At 46.1% G+C, this 20,695-nt stretch overlaps 1 protein-coding gene across 5 annotated transcripts in view; it reads left to right on the forward strand.

The window, feature by feature from the left end:
* Positions 1–20,695, forward strand: part of ALPK3 (alpha kinase 3) — a 61,361-nt gene that overhangs the window by 23,363 nt on the left and 17,303 nt on the right. For all 5 annotated transcript variants that reach the window (XR_014148844.1, XR_014148843.1, XR_014148842.1 and 2 more), the window contains 7 exons: positions 12,451–14,542; positions 15,804–15,951; positions 16,359–16,486; positions 16,625–16,660; positions 18,794–19,074; positions 19,621–19,709; positions 20,482–20,689. Coding sequence is in view for 2 of the 5 variants with exons in the window: in XM_081831732.1 (XP_081687858.1) it covers positions 12,451–14,542; positions 15,804–15,951; positions 16,359–16,486; positions 16,625–16,660; positions 18,794–19,074; positions 19,621–19,709; positions 20,482–20,689 (2,982 nt within the window). In the remaining 3 variants the exon portion in view is untranslated. The remainder of the gene's footprint in view (positions 1–12,450; positions 14,543–15,803; positions 15,952–16,358; positions 16,487–16,624; positions 16,661–18,793; positions 19,075–19,620; positions 19,710–20,481; positions 20,690–20,695) is intronic.

The raw sequence follows: 20,695 nt of genomic DNA on the forward strand, positions 1-20,695 counted from the left end.
GTAACAGCTTACCTGTAATTCTGCCATCGAGAAGCATCGTGATGTACCTACCAATCTTTCTGTATATGCAGTTTTCTTATTTTTAAAATTTAGTGTGTGTTCTTCTTCTGATTCAATCTTATATCCTGCTTTTTCCTCTTCTCATTATTTCATGAGCATTTTCTCATGGTTCCTAGAAATTATCTGGAAAACTTTAATGGTTGTATAAGGTCCCACATATAGTTTAACCAATCCTTCCATAGTTTATGCATTCCTTCCCTATTCTAAGGTTAGTTAAGTATTAATCTACATTTTAATAGTAATTTTTGTTGTTTGAATTTCTCCATTTGACTTTTAAATTAACCTGAAATTGATTTGAGTATATAGTATAGAATTAGTTTCCTGCTCAATTTTTGGTTAATTAAATAGGTAATTTCCCCCAATATCATTTGTGGAATATTTAACTCTTAGATGTTAGTTTGTGGTCCTTTCTTTATATACTAGTTTTTATACATACTAAAGCCTATTTTAGTTCCTATATATACCTATCATAATCCATTAATTTGTTTATTGATCCTTACAACAGGACTGAACTGTTTTAATGATTGTGGCTTTAATTTCTGGCAGAACAACCCTCTTAGACTTCTTTTAAAAATTTTCTTAGCTATTCTTTCTTGTTTATTCCTCTAGGGAAACTTTAGAATCATCATTTGAAACTCTTTAAATTTCCAGATGTCACTGTGTTTTTTTGTTTGTTCAGTTTTGTTGTTGTTGTTGTTGTTGTTTTTAACCTTGTACCTGTATATTTACCACTTAAAAAAAAATCACATCTAAAAAAAAGTGGTAAGCTATTTTTAACAAGATCAAAAGCCTGTTAAATCTTTTCATGGAAAACTCAAGTCCGCTTTGTATTTGGAATGATCTTTTAGTAAAACTTGCTAGATATATGTTTTAAAACAACTTGATTGAGGTATAATATATATACCATAACATTCACTTATTTCAAATGTGCAATTTAATGTACACAGTTTAGAGTTATGAAGATGCTACCGAAATCTAGTTTTCAAACATTTCCATCACCCTAAAAAGATCCCTGTTCCTTTTTTGCAGTTCATCCTTGTTCCCACCCCCTAGACCCAGGCAACCACTAATGTGCTTTCTGTCTCTGTATCATTGGTGTTGTGATTGGGATTATAGTAAGTATAGGAATTAATCTGGAAAAACCCATATCTTTAGCTTTCTCACCTGACAGCATGGTATTCATTTCCATTATTCAAGCCTTCTTTCATATCTCTTTTTAAGTTACGTTGTTTTCTTCATATGGGCCAGCATGTATCTTGTTAGGGTCAGGTACTGGAAGGATCTCTGCCTCTGGGATGTGATGCCACCGCTCCCCTCCTCTGTCTCGATTTCTTTTCCCGGATATAGGGGATATCTCCAGCAGTTCAAATTAGGCTTCCATATTGGATATGGATGAGGAGCAGATGTTGGGATTGAGGCCTCTTGGGTTGTGAAGAACATCCAGACACCACCACCCCCTTAGCCCCCGCCTTGAGCCCAGCAATGCTGTGCAGACAGCTCTTTCCCTGAGCAGAAGCAATATTCCCTGAAGGTACTTAGTGAATGGGAACTGGCCTTCAGTGCCCTCAAAGACTGCTTTTTAGTGCCCTAGCTGAGATCTTCTCTGAGACTGGCTTAGATCTCTGGAGCTGAGGTACAGGAATGTGGGGACATGGTGGAGTGCCCCATCTACCCACATTCTTGGAGGGGACAGCGTACATATGGCAGATCTCTGCTGAATGCCGTGAGACCTCAGAGTATCTCTTCTTGGGAAACCCTGGAAGTCTTTTTTTTTTTTTTAAGATTTTATTTATTTGAGAGAGAGAGCACAAGCAGGGCGAGTGGCAGAGGCAGAGGGAGAAGCAGCCTCCCCGCTGAGCAGGGAGCCCTACATGGGGCTCAATCCTAGGACCCCGGGATCACGACCTGAGCTGAAAGCAGACGCTTAACTGACTGAGCCACCCAGGTGCCGCCCCCCTTTTTTAGTTTTTTTTTTGATGGGCAGCAAAGCAAAGTTTATTGAGCAATAGTACAGAGTTCCCCAAGAGGGAGGGGACCTAAGAGGGCTTTCCAGGAAACCCTGTGAGTCTTGAGGATAATCATCCCAAGGTTTGGAAACCCCACTCCCATAATAAGAGATCTTTGGTTTTCAGAGAATACGTGAATACAAGTATTTTCAGAGAGCTGTTGAAGGAAGGGGGGCTTGAGGAGAGACATGATCCTTAAGGAATTATCTAATGAATCTAGGGGATTAGACTTTATACCAAACCCTAAGTACAAAGAGGATGTGGTGAATGGTTATTGCAGTAGCTTTCCAGGGAAGGAGAGTGGGGTGGTCTGCAGTTTCTAGGGAAGGCATCTGGGAAGTGGCCAGACTGGCTGGCAACATGTATAGGACTCATTATTGGAAATACCATAGTAGAAAAACATCAAATAGAAATTGTTGTTATTTTTTTAGTATAGAAGAATGCCCATAATATCCCAGGTTGAAAGAGCTTAGATAGGTGGGAGAGAGGAAGGAAGACATTCTGGGAAGGACATGGAGCATGAAGCAAAGGTAAGGTGGTGGGCTACTGAGGAATGCAAACCTGCCTGTCCTAGTCTTGATGCCCAGAAGCATTTAAAGCTTCTCAGTACTTTTTCTTCTCTTCTATGTCTTGTATTCTGCTTTGTTTTTTTTTTAGCCTTAACTGTAACATCATCCAGGCTTGGGGTGAGACATAAAGGGGAGGAACTAACATTTATTGAATATCAGCTTCCAGTAATGCTAGGTTAGATAGTTCAGACCAACTCCCTATCAAGGACAACTAGTAAGGACAAAGTGAAGAGTTATCAGCCAAGGATATGGAAGGAGATGGAAAGCCAGAATGGTGAATCCAGTGTTTGGCATAGCTTTTATCCTGTGGCTATTTGCTACTCAAGAAGAGGAGAATGAGAGCTCAGCAGTGTTTAAGACAGGCTCATGGGACTAGGGAGACAAAGATTGGAGTCTATGTCTCAAGAGTAGTAGCCCTGGTAAACCCCCTGGTCTTTGGGTTGGGACCCTGAAGAAGTAGTGAGCCAGAAGTAAATTACCCACACAGGGGTAATCTCTGTGTTATCTCTGAGTTGCCCAGGTGACAAGAAATATCTCAGTCCCTGAAGTTAGGTTAAGGTGATTCAAGATACCTGGTGCCCCGAGCACCTGGAAGAAGTAAAAATCATCTGGAGGATGTTAGCATCACTTTAAGTCTCAAATTATTTTTAAAAAGTGTTTCAAATATAATATTTGGCATCCAAGTGAAGATAAGCAGCACTCCAAGAGAAGAAAACATGAAAAAGAAGTAGCAAAAATAGCAGACAATATAAATGTGTCCACAGGGGGTTCCAACTTTTGGAATTATCAGACATGAACTATAAAACTAAAACTCTATTTCCTATATTCAAAGAAGGTAAAAAGACAAGATTGAAAATTTCAGAGAACTAGAAGCTGCAAAAAGTGGGATAGACTTAAAAAATCAACCAACTGGAAATCCAGAAGTGAAAAATACAATAACCAGTATGAAGCTAGTTGTTAAGGTTATAACATTTCCAGTTCTGGATGAGATGGGGCAAACACACTCACCCTATATCTCCCATTGAATGCAGCTAAAAACTTGGGCAAAATGCATGGTGCAGCTATTTGGTGACTTTGGTAAGCAATAGTAGGCAGATTGGGAAGAAGACCAGATTTCAAAGTACCCTAGAACTAGCAGTGTTTACCTGTTTGTTTGTTTTTTAAATCTAGTATTCTCTGGCCTGGTCTTAATGCAGTCAGAAACTCAGAAGTAAGCATCAGCTTTACTTTAGGAGATGCCCTCTACTGTACATCAGGTTTGAGGAATAGGAAAGGAATCTCCTGGTAGTGACAGTAATGGCAGAAGAGACCACATGTGTCAAACTTTGAGGGAGGGGCATCTTTCCCTCCATTCAGAGAAGCTGTTGTCCCCAAGAGGGTAGGATGAATCCCTGTTGCTTTTTTTTTTTTTTTTTCCTTTTGGGTCTCTTTCTTGGCCTAGGACACAGGTTCATGTGTGAAAGTATATGATGAGTAAATGAAGCCCCAGCTATCTGTCCAGAGGAGTGAAAAAGGGGACCCTGTGGACCCACAAAGTACAGGGGAGATCTTGGAGAAGGAACATTTGAGAAAGTGACTTCATAAGCTGTTTATAAATTCCTTGTTCCCAAGCTATTTATGCATTCATGGATCTGGTTCTGCACAGTGTATCAAAAACTTTGAAAATGGAACTAAAAGACCATCATCCAGGTCCCAGACTGGTCTCTGGGTGGCATACACATCGGATAGATCTGAATAGCCTGCAAAGGCTTTGAAAAATGGAACTCACATTGAAACTACAATCTCAACAGGCTGAATGGAACTTGCAGCCTGAACACAACCAAGTAGATTGTCTGCTAAGACACAAACATTAACATCACCCTTGGATTTATATAAGAACCAGGGTCTCATGATATTCAAAATGTCTAGGATACAATAAAAGTAACTTGGCATATGAAAAATCAGGAAATCTCAACTTGCATGGGAAAAAACAGTTAAAGAATGCCAGTGTCAGGATGGCAGAGATGTTGGAATTATCTCAATTAACGTCAGCAACTATAAAAATGTGACAAAATGTGGGTGCCTGGGTGGCTTATTCATTAAACATCTGCCTTTGGCTCAGGTCATGATCCCAGGGTCTTGGGATTGAGCCCCACATTGGACTCCCTGCTCCACGGGAAGCCTGCTTCTCCCTCTCCCACTCCCCCTGCTTGTGTTCCCTCTCTTGCTGTGTCTCTCTCTGTCAAGTAAATAAATAAATAAATAAATAAAATCTTTAAAAAAATAAAAATGTGACAAAATGTAAAGGTAAACACAGGAAATAAATAGAAACATAGAAAATCTCTGCAAAGAAATACAAGATATAAAGAACCAAATTTTATTTTCAGAACTGAAAAATACAATAACTGAAATAAAAACACTTTCTGGCTGGGCACAATAGCAGAATGAAGATGGCAGGAAAATGTCAGTGAACTCAAAGATAGGTCAATAGAAATTCTTCAACTTGAATAACAGAGAGGGAAAATAAAAAGATAGGAAAGAGAAATAAACAGAGCTTCAGGGACCTGTGGTATAATATCAAAATATCTAATGTTTGTGTTATTGGAGACCCCCAAGGAGAGAAGCGTGTGGTACAGAAAAAAATACCTGAATAAATAATGGCTGAACACTTCCCAAACTGGCAAAAGACACAAACTTACAGACAAGAAGTTCAGCAAATCCCAAATAAGATATGCCTGCAGAATTCCATGCCAAGAAGCGATAATCAAATTGCTGAGACCCAAAGACAACACAAAAATCTTGAAAGTAGTCAGTGAAAAACAACACATTATAGGGAAACAATGATTCAAATGACTGCAGATTTCACATTAGAAACAATGGAGGTCAAAAGGAAGTGGAATAATAGACCTGCTAAAAGAAAATATCTTTTAATCGCTAAGTCTACATTCAGCAAAAATGTCTTTCAGTATTGAAGGTGAAATAAAGACATTACCCAATAAAACTAAGAGAATAAATCACTGGTAGACCTGTTCTGAAAGATTGCTAAAGTACGTTTTATCTGTAGAAGGGAAATGATACCAGAAGGGAACTTGTATCATGAGGAATGAAGGAAGAACTACAGAAATGGTAAATATCTGGGTAAACATGCAACATAAAAGGGAGAGAAAAAGGGATCTATATGGTGATAAAATGACTATATTTCACTTGAAGAGTTAAATATTGATTCCAAATAGACTGTGGGAAGTTAAGTATATATATTGTAACCCTTAGAGCAACAACTATACGAGGAAATATAGTAAAAATCACAATATATAAATTAAAGTGGAATACTAAAAATGTTCAAATAATCTAAAAGAAGACAGGATAGGGGAAACAGAGGACAGAAAAACAGAGGAAAGAAATAGAAAACAAATAATAAAATAATTGACCTAAATGCAAACATATAATTATATTAAATATAAGTGGTCTAAACACACAAATAAGAGACAGAGATTGTGAGAATGGATCAAAAAACATTTGCAACTCTATGCTTTTTACAAGAAATTGACTTCAACTATAGTATTATAGGTAGGTAAAAAGTCAAATGATAGAAAATATACACTGTGCAAACACTAATCAACTGGAAACTGGAGTGAGCATATTAATTTCAGACAATGTAGACTCCAGTTCAAAGAAAATTACCAGGGCAAAATTGTGAATTAAATAATAAGAAAAGGGTCTGCTCATTAAAACATAATGAAAAAATGTATTTGCCTCTAACAATTCAGCTTCAAAATATATGAAGAACTGGAAGGAGAAACAGACAAATAAGCCATTATAGTTGGAGACTTTAACATTCTGTCAGTAATGTCTTGAGCTAATAGACTGAAAATGAGTAAGAATAAGAACAGAAAAGACCTGAACAGCATTATCAACCGACTGGGTCTAACACATGCATAGGATACTCCATGTAACAACAGCAACAACAACAACAGAATACTTGTTCTTTTCAAGTGCATATAAAACATTCACCAAAATAGATCATATCCTGGGTCATAAACAAACCTTAACAAATATAAAATAATTGAAATCATACAAAGTTTGTTTTCTGACCAAAATGGACTTAAGCAACAGATCAATGACAGAAAGATAACAGGGAAGTCTCCAAACACTTTAAAAAATTTATGACACACTCTCATGAGTCAAAGAGGGAAGTCTTAAGGGCAACTGGAAAATATTTTTAACTGAATGAAAATGAAAATACAACACATCAAAAGTTTGCATAAATTAGTATTTTGAGGAAAATCAATATTTTGAGGAAAATTTTTGGCATTAAAATATTTATATTAGAAAAGAAGAAAGGTCTGAAGTCAATAATCTAAGCTCCCATGTTGAGACACTGGAAAAGGAAGAGCTAAATAAACCCAAAACAAGGAGAAGGAAGGAAATAATAAAGAAAAGAGCATTGGGTGTTATATGCAACTAATAAATCATTGAACACTACATCAAAAACTAATGATGTACTATATGTTGGCTAACTGAACATAATAAAAAAAAAGAGCAGTAAACAATGACATTGAAAACAGAAAAACTATGGAGAAAACAAATTAAACTGAAATCTGGTTATTTGAAGAAAACCAGTAATATTGATGAACCTCTAGCAAGACTCAGAAAAAAAAATGAGAGAAGACACAAATGACCAGCATTAAGGATGAAAGAAGGGCTTGATCGTGGTGATCATTTCACAATATGTAGGTATCTCAAAACATCAAGTTGTACACCTTAAATTATACAGTCTTTGTCAATTATACCTCAATAAAGATTTTTAGGGGCACCTGGGTGGCTCAGTCAGTGGATGTCTGATTCTTTGTCTCGGCTCAGGTCATGATCTCATGGGTCATGGGATCAAGCCCCGTGTCTGGCTCTGCACTCAGTGGGGAGTCTGCTTGAAGATTCTCTCCCTCTGCCCCTCCCCCCACTCGTGCTCTCTCCCTTTCTCTCTTTCAATCTCTCTAAAATAAATATATCTTTAGAAAAAAGATTTTTTGAAAAGGAATGAAGGGTGATATCACTAGAGATCCTGCAAGTATTAAAAGGATAATAAAGGTCCATTATAAAAAACTGTGCCTGTAGTTCAACAACTTAGATGAAATAGACCAATTCTTTAAAAACTACAAACTACCAGACTCTTGCAAATAATGAGATAAGATAACTTGAATAATCCTATATAATTGTTACAGAAATAAAGTTTGTAGCTAATAATCATCCAAAAAGGAAATCTTTCAGGCCAGATAGTTTTACTGGCAATTCTACCAAACATTTAAAGATGTTAAAGCCTCAGTATCAGCCCTGAGTCTGAGTTTCAGAGGAAGGAGATTCCAGGTCCCAGACACTGCCCTCGCCATTCCTGTTAAGCTCCTGGTTTTGTCCCTGCTTCCCGAAACCAGCACTCCAGGACTATGTCCCACCTTGAGGGTTAGAAGCAATAATACTTGTCAATCAGTAGTTGATTCCTGGAATCTCCTATGTGCTTGGGCCTGTTCAGGGTGCAGAGGTGAATCACACTGCATCCTTAATGTCTGAGAATTTATGAGGAAGAGGTGGTAAGTCAGGATGGAAAATTAAACCTACTGCTTTTCTTTGTAGTGAAAAAGCTCATACAGAGCCAGCTGGGTTCACCCCTGCTCACAGCATGGTTATTTTAAAGAAATACATGGCAGTCCTTCTCATATCTCCACACAGTTCCAGATGTAGACGCACACACACACACACCACAGTGTTTAGAGAGGTCAGCCTTTGCAGAAGTGTACAGATCATTCAGCTGATCATTCACCATATAGTTACGCAGCACCACCTCTAACCTTGGGTCTCTGCTGGGTCCACCTCTTCGGAGAGGAAGAGTTTACGCATCAGCAGGTGCCACATGCATGAAACAAACAACGGCCACACAGAATGAGGGTATCCCGATACAATTAGGTACATTCACCATGGGTGCATAGGGTAGGAAGCCACTAATGTTTTGGGGAGAGGGTGGAGGAGGAGGCTCAGAAGTCTTCCAAGAAGAGAAGAAACTTAAGTGAGGTCTTCAAGGATGAGAAGGAGTCTTTCAGGTGAGCAAGAAGGCTGACACTGTCCAGCAAAGAGAAAACACACCAAGTAGTAATAAAATAGCACAGTGGTCACTACAGTAACTTAGTGGTGTTGGGCAGAGGAACCCAAGAGGTGAACCTGGAAAGAGAGATCTGGGACCTTTGCTGAAGGATGGGCTTCGTTGATCACATGAGTTTGATCTATTTATTTTCACTTTAAATTGAAAATTGTTGGGTATGTGTCATGTGCACATGGTATAAAATTTAAAAAGTAGAAAAGGTATATGGAGAATATTGTGTTCCTCAACCGCACCACCCCCAACCCAGTTTCTCTTCCTGAAGTCAGGTGCCAGAACTGGTTTTTTGGGCATACTTCCAGAACTATTTTCCCTGCATTTAAAAATAAGGGTGCATCTGTATATTTGCCACACAAAGGCTGCATATTGTACTTTCTATCCCACACCTTGCGTTCCTCTTTGGATATTTATTTTATTTATTTGGAATTTGGATGTACCGTAATTCACTGGATCAGTTCTGTTGATGGAATTTAGGTAATTTCTGGTCTTTTGCTGTTATAAACTGTGCTGCAGTGACAATCCTTGTCTATAAGTCCATTTACACATGGAAATCTATCTATAGGACAAATTCCTCATAATGGAATTCTTGGGTCAAAGGATGTAAGTGTTTTTAGTTTTATTAAATGATGCTAAATCACCATCCATAGGGGCGGTGCTGACAACCTGTTTCCCCATACCCTGGCCAGCAGTGTTCTTAAACCTTTTGCTCCTTTAGGCTCAGGCTTTTAGGCTTTATCCTGTAAATGATGATGAGCCCTGGAGAGGTTTTTAAGCAGGGGAGTGTCACAATCAGATCTGTATTTTGGTAAGACCACTTGGGCTGCAGGGAGGGTAAGTGTTGCTCAGAGGCAAAGACTAGAGTCATGAATACAGGTCGGGAGGCTTTAAAGTAGTCCAGGCAAGACAGAATTGTTGGCAGTGTGGTTTAGGCAGTTGGCAGTGGAGACAGAGAAGGGAATGGGTATTGAGACACCGAGGAAGTAGGTTCGATAAGACTCAGGACTGATCAGGCTTGGGGACGTGGGAGAGAAGATAGCTTTAATCAAAGGCTCTAGGGGTGCATGGCCGGCTCAGTCTCTAGAGCGTGTGACTCTTGATCTCAGTGAGTGTGAGCCCCATGTTGGGTGTCGAGATGACTTAAAAATAAAATCTTAAAAAAAAAAAAAGCAAAAAATCTCTGTTCTCATGAGTATTGTGCAAAGTCAGCATTTTCTTTGTAAATTTATAGATTTCATGCCCATGTTAATGCTTCCTAATCCTAGAATACCAGGAGTTAACAGAAGGTTCTAACGTATCACTAATCTCTGTTTGTTGGCTCCAAGGGGTTTTTTCTGTTAGTATCTTACTGGTGGTCAGAGAAATTGGAGGAGCATTTTTACTGTCATTCCTTGGCCAGTCAGACTTTTATTTGATGGCTTCTGAGCATCACCAACCACACTCTTATTTTTCACATATTTGAATGAATGGTATCATTCATTCAAAATTCCATATTCAGTAACTTTAAATTCTATACTTAATTCAAATGTAGTTTAATTAATATATTTTAAAGTCTTTCTTTATGTGATCTGTTTCCTTTGGTTTTGTGTGTGGTTCTTCTGATAAGTAGAGATATTTGTATGTGGTAATGTATAATATATATTTTATATTGTATATGATACCATTAAGCATTTCTTCTGTTCGGGGTCTTAATTTTTTATGACGAGCTATGATAAAGTGTTTCCACTACTCTTTTTCCCTGTCATTTTCCATCTCATATTAGCCCCACCTCTTATTTCTAGGTGATTATCTCTGTATAGTTAGATATCCTGTATTTCTATTACCTAGTTTTTCAGTTTTGATTAAATCTTTGGTTCCTGGCTTGTATAGGTGATAGACTCAAGGAACTTACTCCACTTGTCACCTTCTTCCTCCTTCCCCTTTTTGTACGAGTTGTATCATTTCTGCCTGCTCAGGGCCTAGAACGCTGACATTTTGCTCTGCCACTCTAAACCCCTTTGGTTCTAGTCTCGATTATATAATTAATAATATATTTAATGCTAAGCATGAATTTTGCTGTGGTTTCCCTGATCATCTTTTGGTGGACCGAAGTATGTTCTCTAGTAGTTTTCTCAAGCGGGGCTCGTGGGAACAATATTCCCTAAGTCCGCATATGTTCAAAAAACCATCTTCCTAAGCTTAGAAATTTTCAAGAAGTTTCTTCAGTAGCATGTTTTTGCTGGCATTTTCTGAGATGTGCTGCCGCTGGGCCGTTCCACTCTCCTCTGCCTGTACCAGCTGGATGTCAACCTTGAGCGTCTTCTTTGTGATTCCCACCCAGCTCTCCACGATCCCACAGCTCTCCTTGGAGGGGGACTTTGTGGGTTCATCACACCAGGATGAGTCCTGTATCTACCGTAACTGTGTTTTGCGGCCACGCTCTGAGGCCCGTGGAACTCTTCGCTCTTCACCTGCCCGAGCTGTTTTCACGGTTTCTTTTCTCCCCACAGCTTTTGTTCCCAAACAGCCTCCCAGTGGCTCAGCTATCTGCTTGAGGCAGCCCTTGCTCGGTTTTTCTTTTCTTTTCTTCTTCTTTTTTTTTTTTTTTGAGACTGTAGATTTTATATGCCTCCGGTTTCACTCATGATGAAGTTTATAATTTCTTTTTCTTGTTTACTTTGTTGGCTTTGATTATATTTGGGAGGAAAAGAGGCAACTTGTCTCTTGTGCCCCTATGTTTAGACCGGAAATCCTTTAATTATATTTGACTGGGAGGCATTCTCCGCTCACAGCTGGGAGCCTGGGATTTGAAATTAGACACACCTGGCTTCTGAGCTAACCTCTACCACTTACTGTCGGTGGATAATCACATTTCTCTTTCGGCCATTGGTGTATTCTTATCTCTAAGGTTTACTTTTTTAAAAAAATGCTTTTAAAGATTTTCATTTTTACATAATCTCTACACCCGGTGTGGGGCTTGAACCCACAACCCCCGAGATCAAGTGTTGCACACTCTTCCGGTGTGCCCCGGTGTTCTTATCTCTAAAATGGAGAGAACGCTCACAACTATTTCATACTGTGAGTAAGTGAGGTGGTGTATGCATCATACATAGGGGCCTAGCAGAGTGCTTTGCAAATAGTGGGTGTTCAAAAGGGTAATAGTATAATGTTTCATTGATTTTTCCAGCACAGGTGGCGTTCCTAATTACTTTAACCTTCTCTGTTTGGATGGTGTCATATTACTACCACTCGATCAACGTTAATGGCAGATGCTGTCATGGAGGCCATTGTCAGGAGACCCTTTGGCTCTCTCCCATTTTGCCCATAATTCTGTCTGGTGTCAGTTAGTGCCAAAAAAGAGGGACAGATTAATTTGCTCAGAAGCCCTGGAGAGAGGACACTCTTCTCCAAATGACAGGGGTGAGGGGTCTTTCAGGAAAGGCAGGGTTTCTTCAGGGAGAGGTGGGAAGGGCCGGAGCTAGACCTGGACTCTGGATAGTCCTTGGTCTAGACTCTGGGATCAGGGACTGGGATGGGTGGGCTTGGGACTGTCACACGTCCTTTGCCTCCCAACCCCTAGCAGGCCTGGAAAACCAGGTGGCAGGATTCCCATCAGGGCACGTCTGGATGAGGTCAGAGGAGGCTGGGATGCCAGGTTGACAGAGATCCTAAGTCTCATGTAGCCAAGTGCTTGCTTTTGTCTGTGTGTTCTCAGGTCCCGGAATCCCAGGCAAACCTGGCTCCTACTGTGTTGGCCAGCAACAGCGCCGATGCGGTCTCTGCTGGTCGCAGCAACTCCAGAAGCCAGGGCGTCATCGAGCCCATGGATACAGACACCCAGGAAGATCAGAGGACATCTGCTGACCAGAAACCTGGAGGCAGGAAGAATATGGAGGCAGATGGGAAGATGCAAGTGGATGGGAGGACCCAGGGAGACAGGACACAAACAACCCAGAGGACACAGGCAGATAGGAAGACTCAGGTGGACATTGTGCCACAGGAAAGTGAGAGGCCAGCGTCAGCCAGGAGTTCCCAGGAGGATGCGGCGGCACAGGGAAGGGCAGGGACACAGGTGGAAAGGACACAGACAGGCAAGAGGACGCAGGAAGACAGAAGGATCCAGGAAGAAAAAGGGACACGGTCAGAGGGGAGCATACCCACAGCCATAAAAGGTCAGTCAGAGAAGGGCTCCATGACCAGCCTCAGCCCACAGTCCAGAGCCCCCAAACGCCCCCCTTCAGAGGGTCCTCAGTCTCCTCAGATTATTGAGTGTTTTGAGCAGACCCCTGAAGGGCCCTCTGTCCCAGAAGAACCTGGTTTCATGCTCAGATCTGAGGGGGCGGCAGTCACAGCCCCGGGGAGCTACGAGGCAGCTCTGCTGGGTGCCCCGGCAGGCAGCCGCACACTCCCAGTGCAGCGACCTCCCCAGGGTGGTCCGGAGCAGCGGGGAGGGCCCAAGTGGTCGGGTCCGGTCAAGGACAAGCCAGAGGATGGCCTGATCCCACGCCCCAAGGAGGAGCAGCTGAGAGACGTGCCGTCCATGGATCTAGGTGGCTGTCCCCCAGCTGGCTGGAACCCAGAGGTGCCTACTGTGCCCTCTCCTCCCGGGCCGGGCCTGACCAAGAGCTCACGGGAGGCACTGCCCAGCACTCCGGCCTCTCAGCACACGAGTGCTGCCGCCTTCCCGTCCTCTGGGGACCAGGCCTTGCTGAGGTCGGCCCCCCCACTGCACCTGGGGCCAGGGACCCCCACCCAGAGTCACCCACCAGCAGCCATGTCAGCCGACAGCGAGGGGGCCTGCGCCCTAGGGCTGGACGTGGAGGGGAGGCCCCCAGGCCCCCGGAGCTGCGACCCTGGCCTCATAGACTCCCTGAAGAACTACCTGCTTCTGCTGCTGAAGCTCTCCAGCACAGAGACGGGGGGCGGGGGTGCGGAGTCCCAGCAGGGAGCCGCCACTGGGGCTCCGGTGTCCTCAGCCACTCTGGTCCCCAATGTGGAAGTGGCCGGTCTGAGTCCCCGGACGTCCAGGCGCATCCTGGAGCGCGTGGAGAACAACCACCTAGTGCAGAGCGCGCAGAGCCTGCTGCTGAGCCCCTGCACCTCCCGCCGCCTCACCGGCCTCCTGGATCGTGAGGTGCAGGCTGGCTGCCAGGCCCTGACTGTAGCCCGGGGCCCCGGCCCCAGCACGCTCACTGTCCCTGCCATCGTGGTAGGCGAGGAGGAGGGCCCTGGGCTCCCATCAGAAGGATCCAGTGAGGGCGAGGGCGAGGGCGAGGGCGAGGTTTCCCCTGAGGGGCCTGGGCGCTCGGGGGCCTCCCAGGAGAGCAGCGTGCAAGGGTCTCTGGGGGAGGCGGGTGGGCAGACGGCCTCTGGTCAGGGACCACTCTCAGCAGACAGAAGGGCCCAGGAACCCCTCCGAGAGGAGGAGGCCTCGACAGGCCTCCCTGCAGCTACACCTGAGGAGCTAGCTCTGGGGGCCCGGAGGAAGAGATTTCTCCCCAAGGTCAGAGCAGGAGGAGACGGGGAGGCAGCCAAGGCTGAAGAAAAGGAGAGCCCCACAGTTTCCCCTCGGGGGCTCAGGAAGGGCCTTGCACCCGGGTCCCCGGGGACCCCGGGGCGGGAGAAACGCTCCCCGACCCAGGGTAGAAAGGCAGGCATGCTGGAGGTGCCGCGGGCAGAGGACGAGCCGGCAGCAGGAGACCTGGGCTCTGGCCCCAAGGCCAGCAGCGTGGACGCAGAGCAGGCCCTGGATGAAGGCAAGCAGGACACTTGGGCCAAATCCAAGAAAGCCAAAGACCTGCTAAAAGGTGAGCAATGGGGAGGGCGGGGGAGGGCTTCACGGGGAGAGGGTTGCACACTCGGAGCGCACACGCCCATGAGGGGTTTGCAGAGTCCCTCCTACGCATTCTCCTGGAATGACCCCCCAGGCTGTGCAGTCCGAGGGCTAGTTCTTGTCCTGGCTCTGCCACTCGGGATTGGGAAGAGTACCAACTGTGTACCACTGAGGCTGAAGCAGGATGGAAGAAATCAGGTCCTGAGCGCGGGGCTGGCTTCCCTAGTGTCCTACGTCTAGTGCCTTCGTCCCCACCATCCCCTCTGCACAGACGTGTCCCCCGAGTACAGAGCAGGAGGGTCGGGATCCAGACACAGGTTCCTCGAGTTAGGGCCTAGAACCCAAACTGAAGTTCTCTCTCTCTCTCTCGCCACAAGAGCCTTGCATTTTATTTGAGGAGAAGCTTTATGTTTCGTTGTGTTTTCTTTGTTGTCTTTAGGGAACTCAGTTCCTTTAATAGATGTAAGGTCATTGGTGTTATCTGTTTCTTCTTGGGTGGACTTTCCTAGCCAACACCATCCAGTGAATTCTCCCTTTTCATCTATAAAACAAATACATCTAAAAATGTAAAATGTAAAAATACATCATCTAAAAAACAAATAGGGTGATATTTGCCATAGCGTCCTCTGCGATCCATTTAATATCTGAAGGTTCTGACATGACCTCGGGAATTTCTGATTCTGGTAATTTGTGGTGCTGTTTCTTCTTCCCATTTATGCGTTTCGTCTCTCATGGATTTTTTTGTTTTTAAATTTTTTTATTTGAGTATAGTTGTAATGTAATATATAGTAATAGAATATAACATATCTCTCTAATATGATGTATGCATATAGATAATACAATATAACATAATGTAATATAACATGATATAACGTAACCCAGTGTTACATTAGTTTCATAGTGATTCAACAATTATATACATTATGCTGGGCTCCCCACAAGTGCAGCTGCCGTCTGCCCTGGGCTCTGAGGCTGTCGCAGGCCCGGGGTGGGGGACACAGGAGTGGGGCCTTCCAGCTACGATGTGTGCTTTGGAGTCAAAGCAAATGCCTCAGAGAAGCAGGTGGGACGCGGCTGGCAGCCCGGAAGCAGTGGGTTTGTGGGCAGGCTTGAATCCTGTTTTCTCTCAACCTGTCCCACCAGGGACACCCAGGGAAGCAGGGGTGGGGCCAGGGTGAGGGGCACAAGATGGCAGGGAAGTGGCTTGTCCCTCTTAACTGGGCCCCTGCTCTCAGCCCCACAGGTGATCCGGAAGATTCGGGTGGAGCAGTTTCCTGACGCCTCGGGCAGCCTGAAGCTCTGGTGCCAGTTTTTCAACATTCTTAGTGACTCAGTCTTGACGTGGGCCAAGGATCGGCGCCCAGTGGGCGAGGTGGGCAGGAGGTAAGCCAGCCGGATGCCACGTCCACCTGCCTGGCTCCCTCAGTGCAGCGATGAGAATGTGGGGCATAGTCCTCCCGCTGTGGCTCTATCCCATCTATCACGTAATGCTCACGGTCACCCTAGGAGGAGATTCTAGTATTTCCTTAGTAGAGAGGAGAAAGTGGAGGCTCAGAGGTATTAAATCACTTGCCAGGGTCCCAGAGCTAGGGAGTGTCAGGACGGCCAGCCAGACCTGTGTGATCCAGGACCAGCCCTTGACCACAGTACCACTCGCCCCTGCCTGCGCTCTCGGAGCCGGGGTCCACAGCAGCCTCTGAGGACAGGGTGTCACGATCCTCAGGGCCACACTCCGGCCCTGGGCTGTGCATGGCAATGGCCCTCCTGGGGGGGGTCTCCCCTCTTTGCAGTGCCGGGGATGAGGGGCCGGCAGCCTTGGCCATCGTGCAGGCGTCCCCCGTCGACTGCGGCGTGTATCGATGCACCATCCGCAACGAGCACGGCTCGGCCGCTACCGACTTCTGCCTCAGCCCCGAGGGTGAGTGTGCCCCCTCCTGCGCTCTCTGCCCAGCCTGGCTCCTGAGGGAGGGCTGCGCTCGTCTCCGCAGGGAGGGTGCTCTCTCCAGGCCAGGCCAGCCTGAGGACAACTGCCTCCTCTTCTTTTTCTCCCCCACAGTGTTGTCAGGATTCATCTCCAGAGAAGAGGGTGAAGGTATGATGCCTGTCTGGGGGAGGAGCGGGTGGGCCTTCATCCCTACCCCTGCCATCCTCGGGGAGGGCCTACTTTATCCATTCCAAATACCATGTTTACCTCCACACCCAGCTACCCTTGGCCTCCTTGTTTAGGATAGGGCTCGGGATGGAGGATGGGGAGGACTGCTATTTCCGAAGATTGTGGGGGAAGGAGTGGCCAGGGGGCCCTTCCACAAGAGGTTAATTCAGCCTTGTGCCCTTGGCCCATGTTGGAGCCCTTGACCAAGGGTAGGCCTGGCCGCTAGAGCCTGCCTTACCCTGCCAGCTCCCTTCCTGGAGTTTCTCACCGTGCTCTGTGGGTTCCTGCCTCCGATCCCCACGGCAAGCTTGCTAAAAATGCGGTTTCTAGGGCCCTGCTGTAGATACCCTTAATCACAACTTCGGGGGAAAGGGACCCAGAAAAACTGCATCTTCAGGAGGTCTCTGGTGATTATAAGGCATTTCCCCGAACATTAGAGCAAGAGGCTGTGCTGCTTCTGTAGGAAATACACTGAGGATTAGGGCCGTGAAGGCAGCTGGTGATAAATTTTTAGAGCCTCACTGCCAACTAATGTGTTCATTCATTCATTCGCTCATTTAATCACTCAGTCATTCAACTAGTGCCTTTTGATCAGTTGTCCAGTGTAATCGATATCAAATAGGACCTCACACCTAAACCCTTGGCAATAGTTCTTTAATGTGCTCAAACACAGTCGCATTTCAATTGTCTCGTAAGGGTTGGTTTACTTGGGTTAGGAACCACTCATTGCTTTGGGCAGATCGATCTTAAGTCTCTCTAATACATAACTGTTCTTGTTCATTGTTTTCCCTTTTTATTTGTTGAAGTCACTTGATAGATAGGATTTCTTACACTCTGGACTTTGTTGATTTAACCCCATTTAACATGTCCCCCTTCTCACATGCTTCTCCTAGACTGGTAATCCGATCGAGAGGCTTGGTCAGATTCAGGTGCAATTCTTTGGGGGGGGGGGGTGGGCAAGAACACCTCACAGATGTGCTCTGTCTACCTCTTAGCATCCCATCTAGAAGCACACGATTAATGTCTGACTGTTTTACTCTAGTAACATTAAGATTGACCCCTGCATTCATTCAGTTGTTTTCTGCCCTATCTTTGAAAAAGTTTAAAAACTGTTTCTGATACTTGTTACCTAGAGGTTTTAGCAGCTACCAGTTATTGCCTGAATCCACGATTTCATTAGGGTTTACAACTGGAGTATTTTAATTCTGTCATTTCTTCATTCATCCATTGAGTTTCTTTTGTAAACAAGAAATGGTCCTTTCGTTGCCCTGAGTTGGTGTCCTAGCATCCTCCAAAGGTCACCAATGAGGTTTGGGGTTTTTTTGTGTGTGGGGAGGGAGGACTGAGTTTTTTCCAAATACAATTAAGAATGTAATTTTTAAAACATATTTGATATGTTCGCCACATTGTAGAAATCATTCTTTTTGGTTGGGATGATTGATTTGGGCCCGTGGAAGCCCCTTCAGAAAGTTGGCTCCTGCGTCCTTCTGACAAGCCTCAGGGGTTTTTTAAAAGTGGCTTCTTTGCTCTCTGGTCAGGCAGGATGTTTTAGGTCCATCGAGTCCACTTCCTGCCTGAGACCTGGAATCAGCCGGTTCTTTAGGGAGCTTGGGGTCCCTTGACAGGGAAATGGCTTGTAGGGATCACAGTCTGAGCAGTGGGGCAGCTCATGCTACTGGATTGGTCCTGCAGACTGTTTCGGTCAAACATGTTGGTTGAGATGGAGACATATTCATTTGATCAAAACACCTAATTCCCAAACAAAATCCATGCATGGATTGCCGCTTCCACGGAAAAGCCGTGCCTTGTGCAGATACTGACCTCGTCCTTGCTGTGTGCCGGGCACACTCAAGCACTGTTAAACAGTGGGGGTTGTGTTCGGCACAGATCCGCCCTCGGGAGCTCACGGGCTGGTTTGGGCCCCGCTGTACGGACCCCCAAAGAGCAGTCATGGGCGCAAGTGAGCGTGCCAGAGTGGTGGGTGGGAGACTGTTCTGGCTCTCTCTGCCCGACAGACCCACCTCGGTGGGGCAGCAACTTCTAGTTTTCCACATCTTCCCTGTTCCCTTGCAGTTGGAGAGGAGATTGAGATGACCCCCATGGTGTTTGCTAAGGGTCTGGCTGACTCTGGCTGCTGGGGGGACAAGCTCTTTGGGCGCCTGGTGAGCGAGGAGCTACGAGGGGCTGGACATGGGTATGGCCTTCGGAAGGCCTCCCAGGCCAAGGTCATCTACGGGCTGGAGCCCATCTTCGAGTCAGGGCGCACGTGCATCATCAAGGTGTCCAGCCTGCTTGTGTTTGGACCCAGCAGCGAGACCTCTCTCCTGGGCAGAAACTACGACGTCACCATTCAGGTACAGTGTCCCATCCCCGGTCCCTCCTTCTACTGTCACCTCCTTCCCTTCCCCAGCTTGGGTCCGGCTGGAGGCAGAGGCCACTGCGTCAACCTCATGAGGTTCCTGGGACGGGTCTCGAGAAGAGCTTGGCTATGTGGGGCCATAGTTTTCAAACCATATTTTTGTAGCAAAAACCTTTCTCATTGCCTTCACCCATACCTTGCAGGGAGCCTCTGCGTGAGATGAAAGGAGAGTGACTGGGTGGGGTGGGCCGTCCCGGTGTCTCCCTTGCTCCCCACAGCCCGGCCCGGGAGGGCACTGCCTCCTGGGCTCCAGGGAACACAATTTGGAAACCACTTTGAAAACAAGCCCACGGCCTCTTGTTTTGCAAATGAGAAAACTCAGGTGCAGAGCAGGGAGCAGGGAAGGAGTGAACCCCACCTTTCCCAGGGCTGGAGTACCCCCTGCAGTCCCCTGGCAGATGGCCCTCCCGCTTAGAGCCGGACATGATGGAGAGTGACGAAGCACCCTTGCTGACCAGACTTCGTTCTCTTTAACCCACAGGGATGCAAGATCCAGAACATGAGTCGGGAGTACTGCAAGATCTTTGCGGCCGAAGCCCAGGCAGCCCCTGGCTTTGGGGAGGTACCCGAGTAAGTGCACACGAAGGGGGGCACGTGGTGTGCAGACCTGCTGACTCGAGCTTCTGCCCAGAACAGTGATTTCAGGGTCCGTCAGGGGCATCCTGAGTTACGGCCCACAGCTAACCCCATGCTCAGCTCAATGGTCCCACAAAATTTAGAAATAAAGACCTCAAGATTAACCGCCCACTTTAGAAAAGCCTCTGCCCTGCTCTTGGGTCTCCCCCCACTCACCCCAGTTCCCCACCCTTTAGTTCCGTGTCTGCGGGTGGCTGGATGCCGGGACTCTCCGAAGGTGGTAGGGGGTGGGGTAGACCTCCAGGCCAGCTGGTCGGGACTCCTTCCGTGGGCAGTAGGTGTCCGTGTAGGTTTTTGTAGGAGTCAGCTGTAAACGGTCGCTGTTTCCACGTTGAAACCTGAACTCTGACTCTTGAACCCTGGGGTCTGGTTGGCGTGGAGCATCCTCTCTAGAGGTGTTCCTTTCTGTTGGCCGCGTCCTGGTCTGGGTCCCTCACTCAAGCTCAGGGTTCTCCTGGGGCTATAGCACCATTCATTTCGAATCCCACTGAGCTCAGGGCATGGACAGGACCCTGAAGCCAATGGCCTCATTCCCTTTCCTGAGCTCAGAGCAGAGCTGGCCTCCATCCCTGTCCTTCGGTCCCAGAGCTGAGAATTCCATTCTTGGAAGGACCCTTCTTTCCAACCCAAGAGTGTGGAGTTGCGGTGGAGGGAGGGGCTCTCTGGGGCCATACTTCTGTTCACAGCGGAGTGGAACTGTGTTTAGGATCCTCCCACTCTACCTCATCTACCGGCCTGCCAACAATATCCCCTATGCGACCCTGGAGGAGGACCTGGGCCAGCCCCTGCAGCCTTACTGTTCTCGGGAGGGGGCCTGCGTGGCCGCCCCAGAAGCATCCTGCAGCTCCGAGGTCCAGCACAAATGCCAGACCTTCCAGCACTGGCTGTACCTGTGGACAAATGGCAGCTTCCTTGTCACC

Source organism: Leptonychotes weddellii, chromosome 9 (genome assembly GCF_054177405.1).
Source record: "Leptonychotes weddellii isolate Sample4059 chromosome 9, ASM5417740v2, whole genome shotgun sequence".
Classification (NCBI taxonomy): Eukaryota; Metazoa; Chordata; class Mammalia; order Carnivora; family Phocidae; genus Leptonychotes; species Leptonychotes weddellii.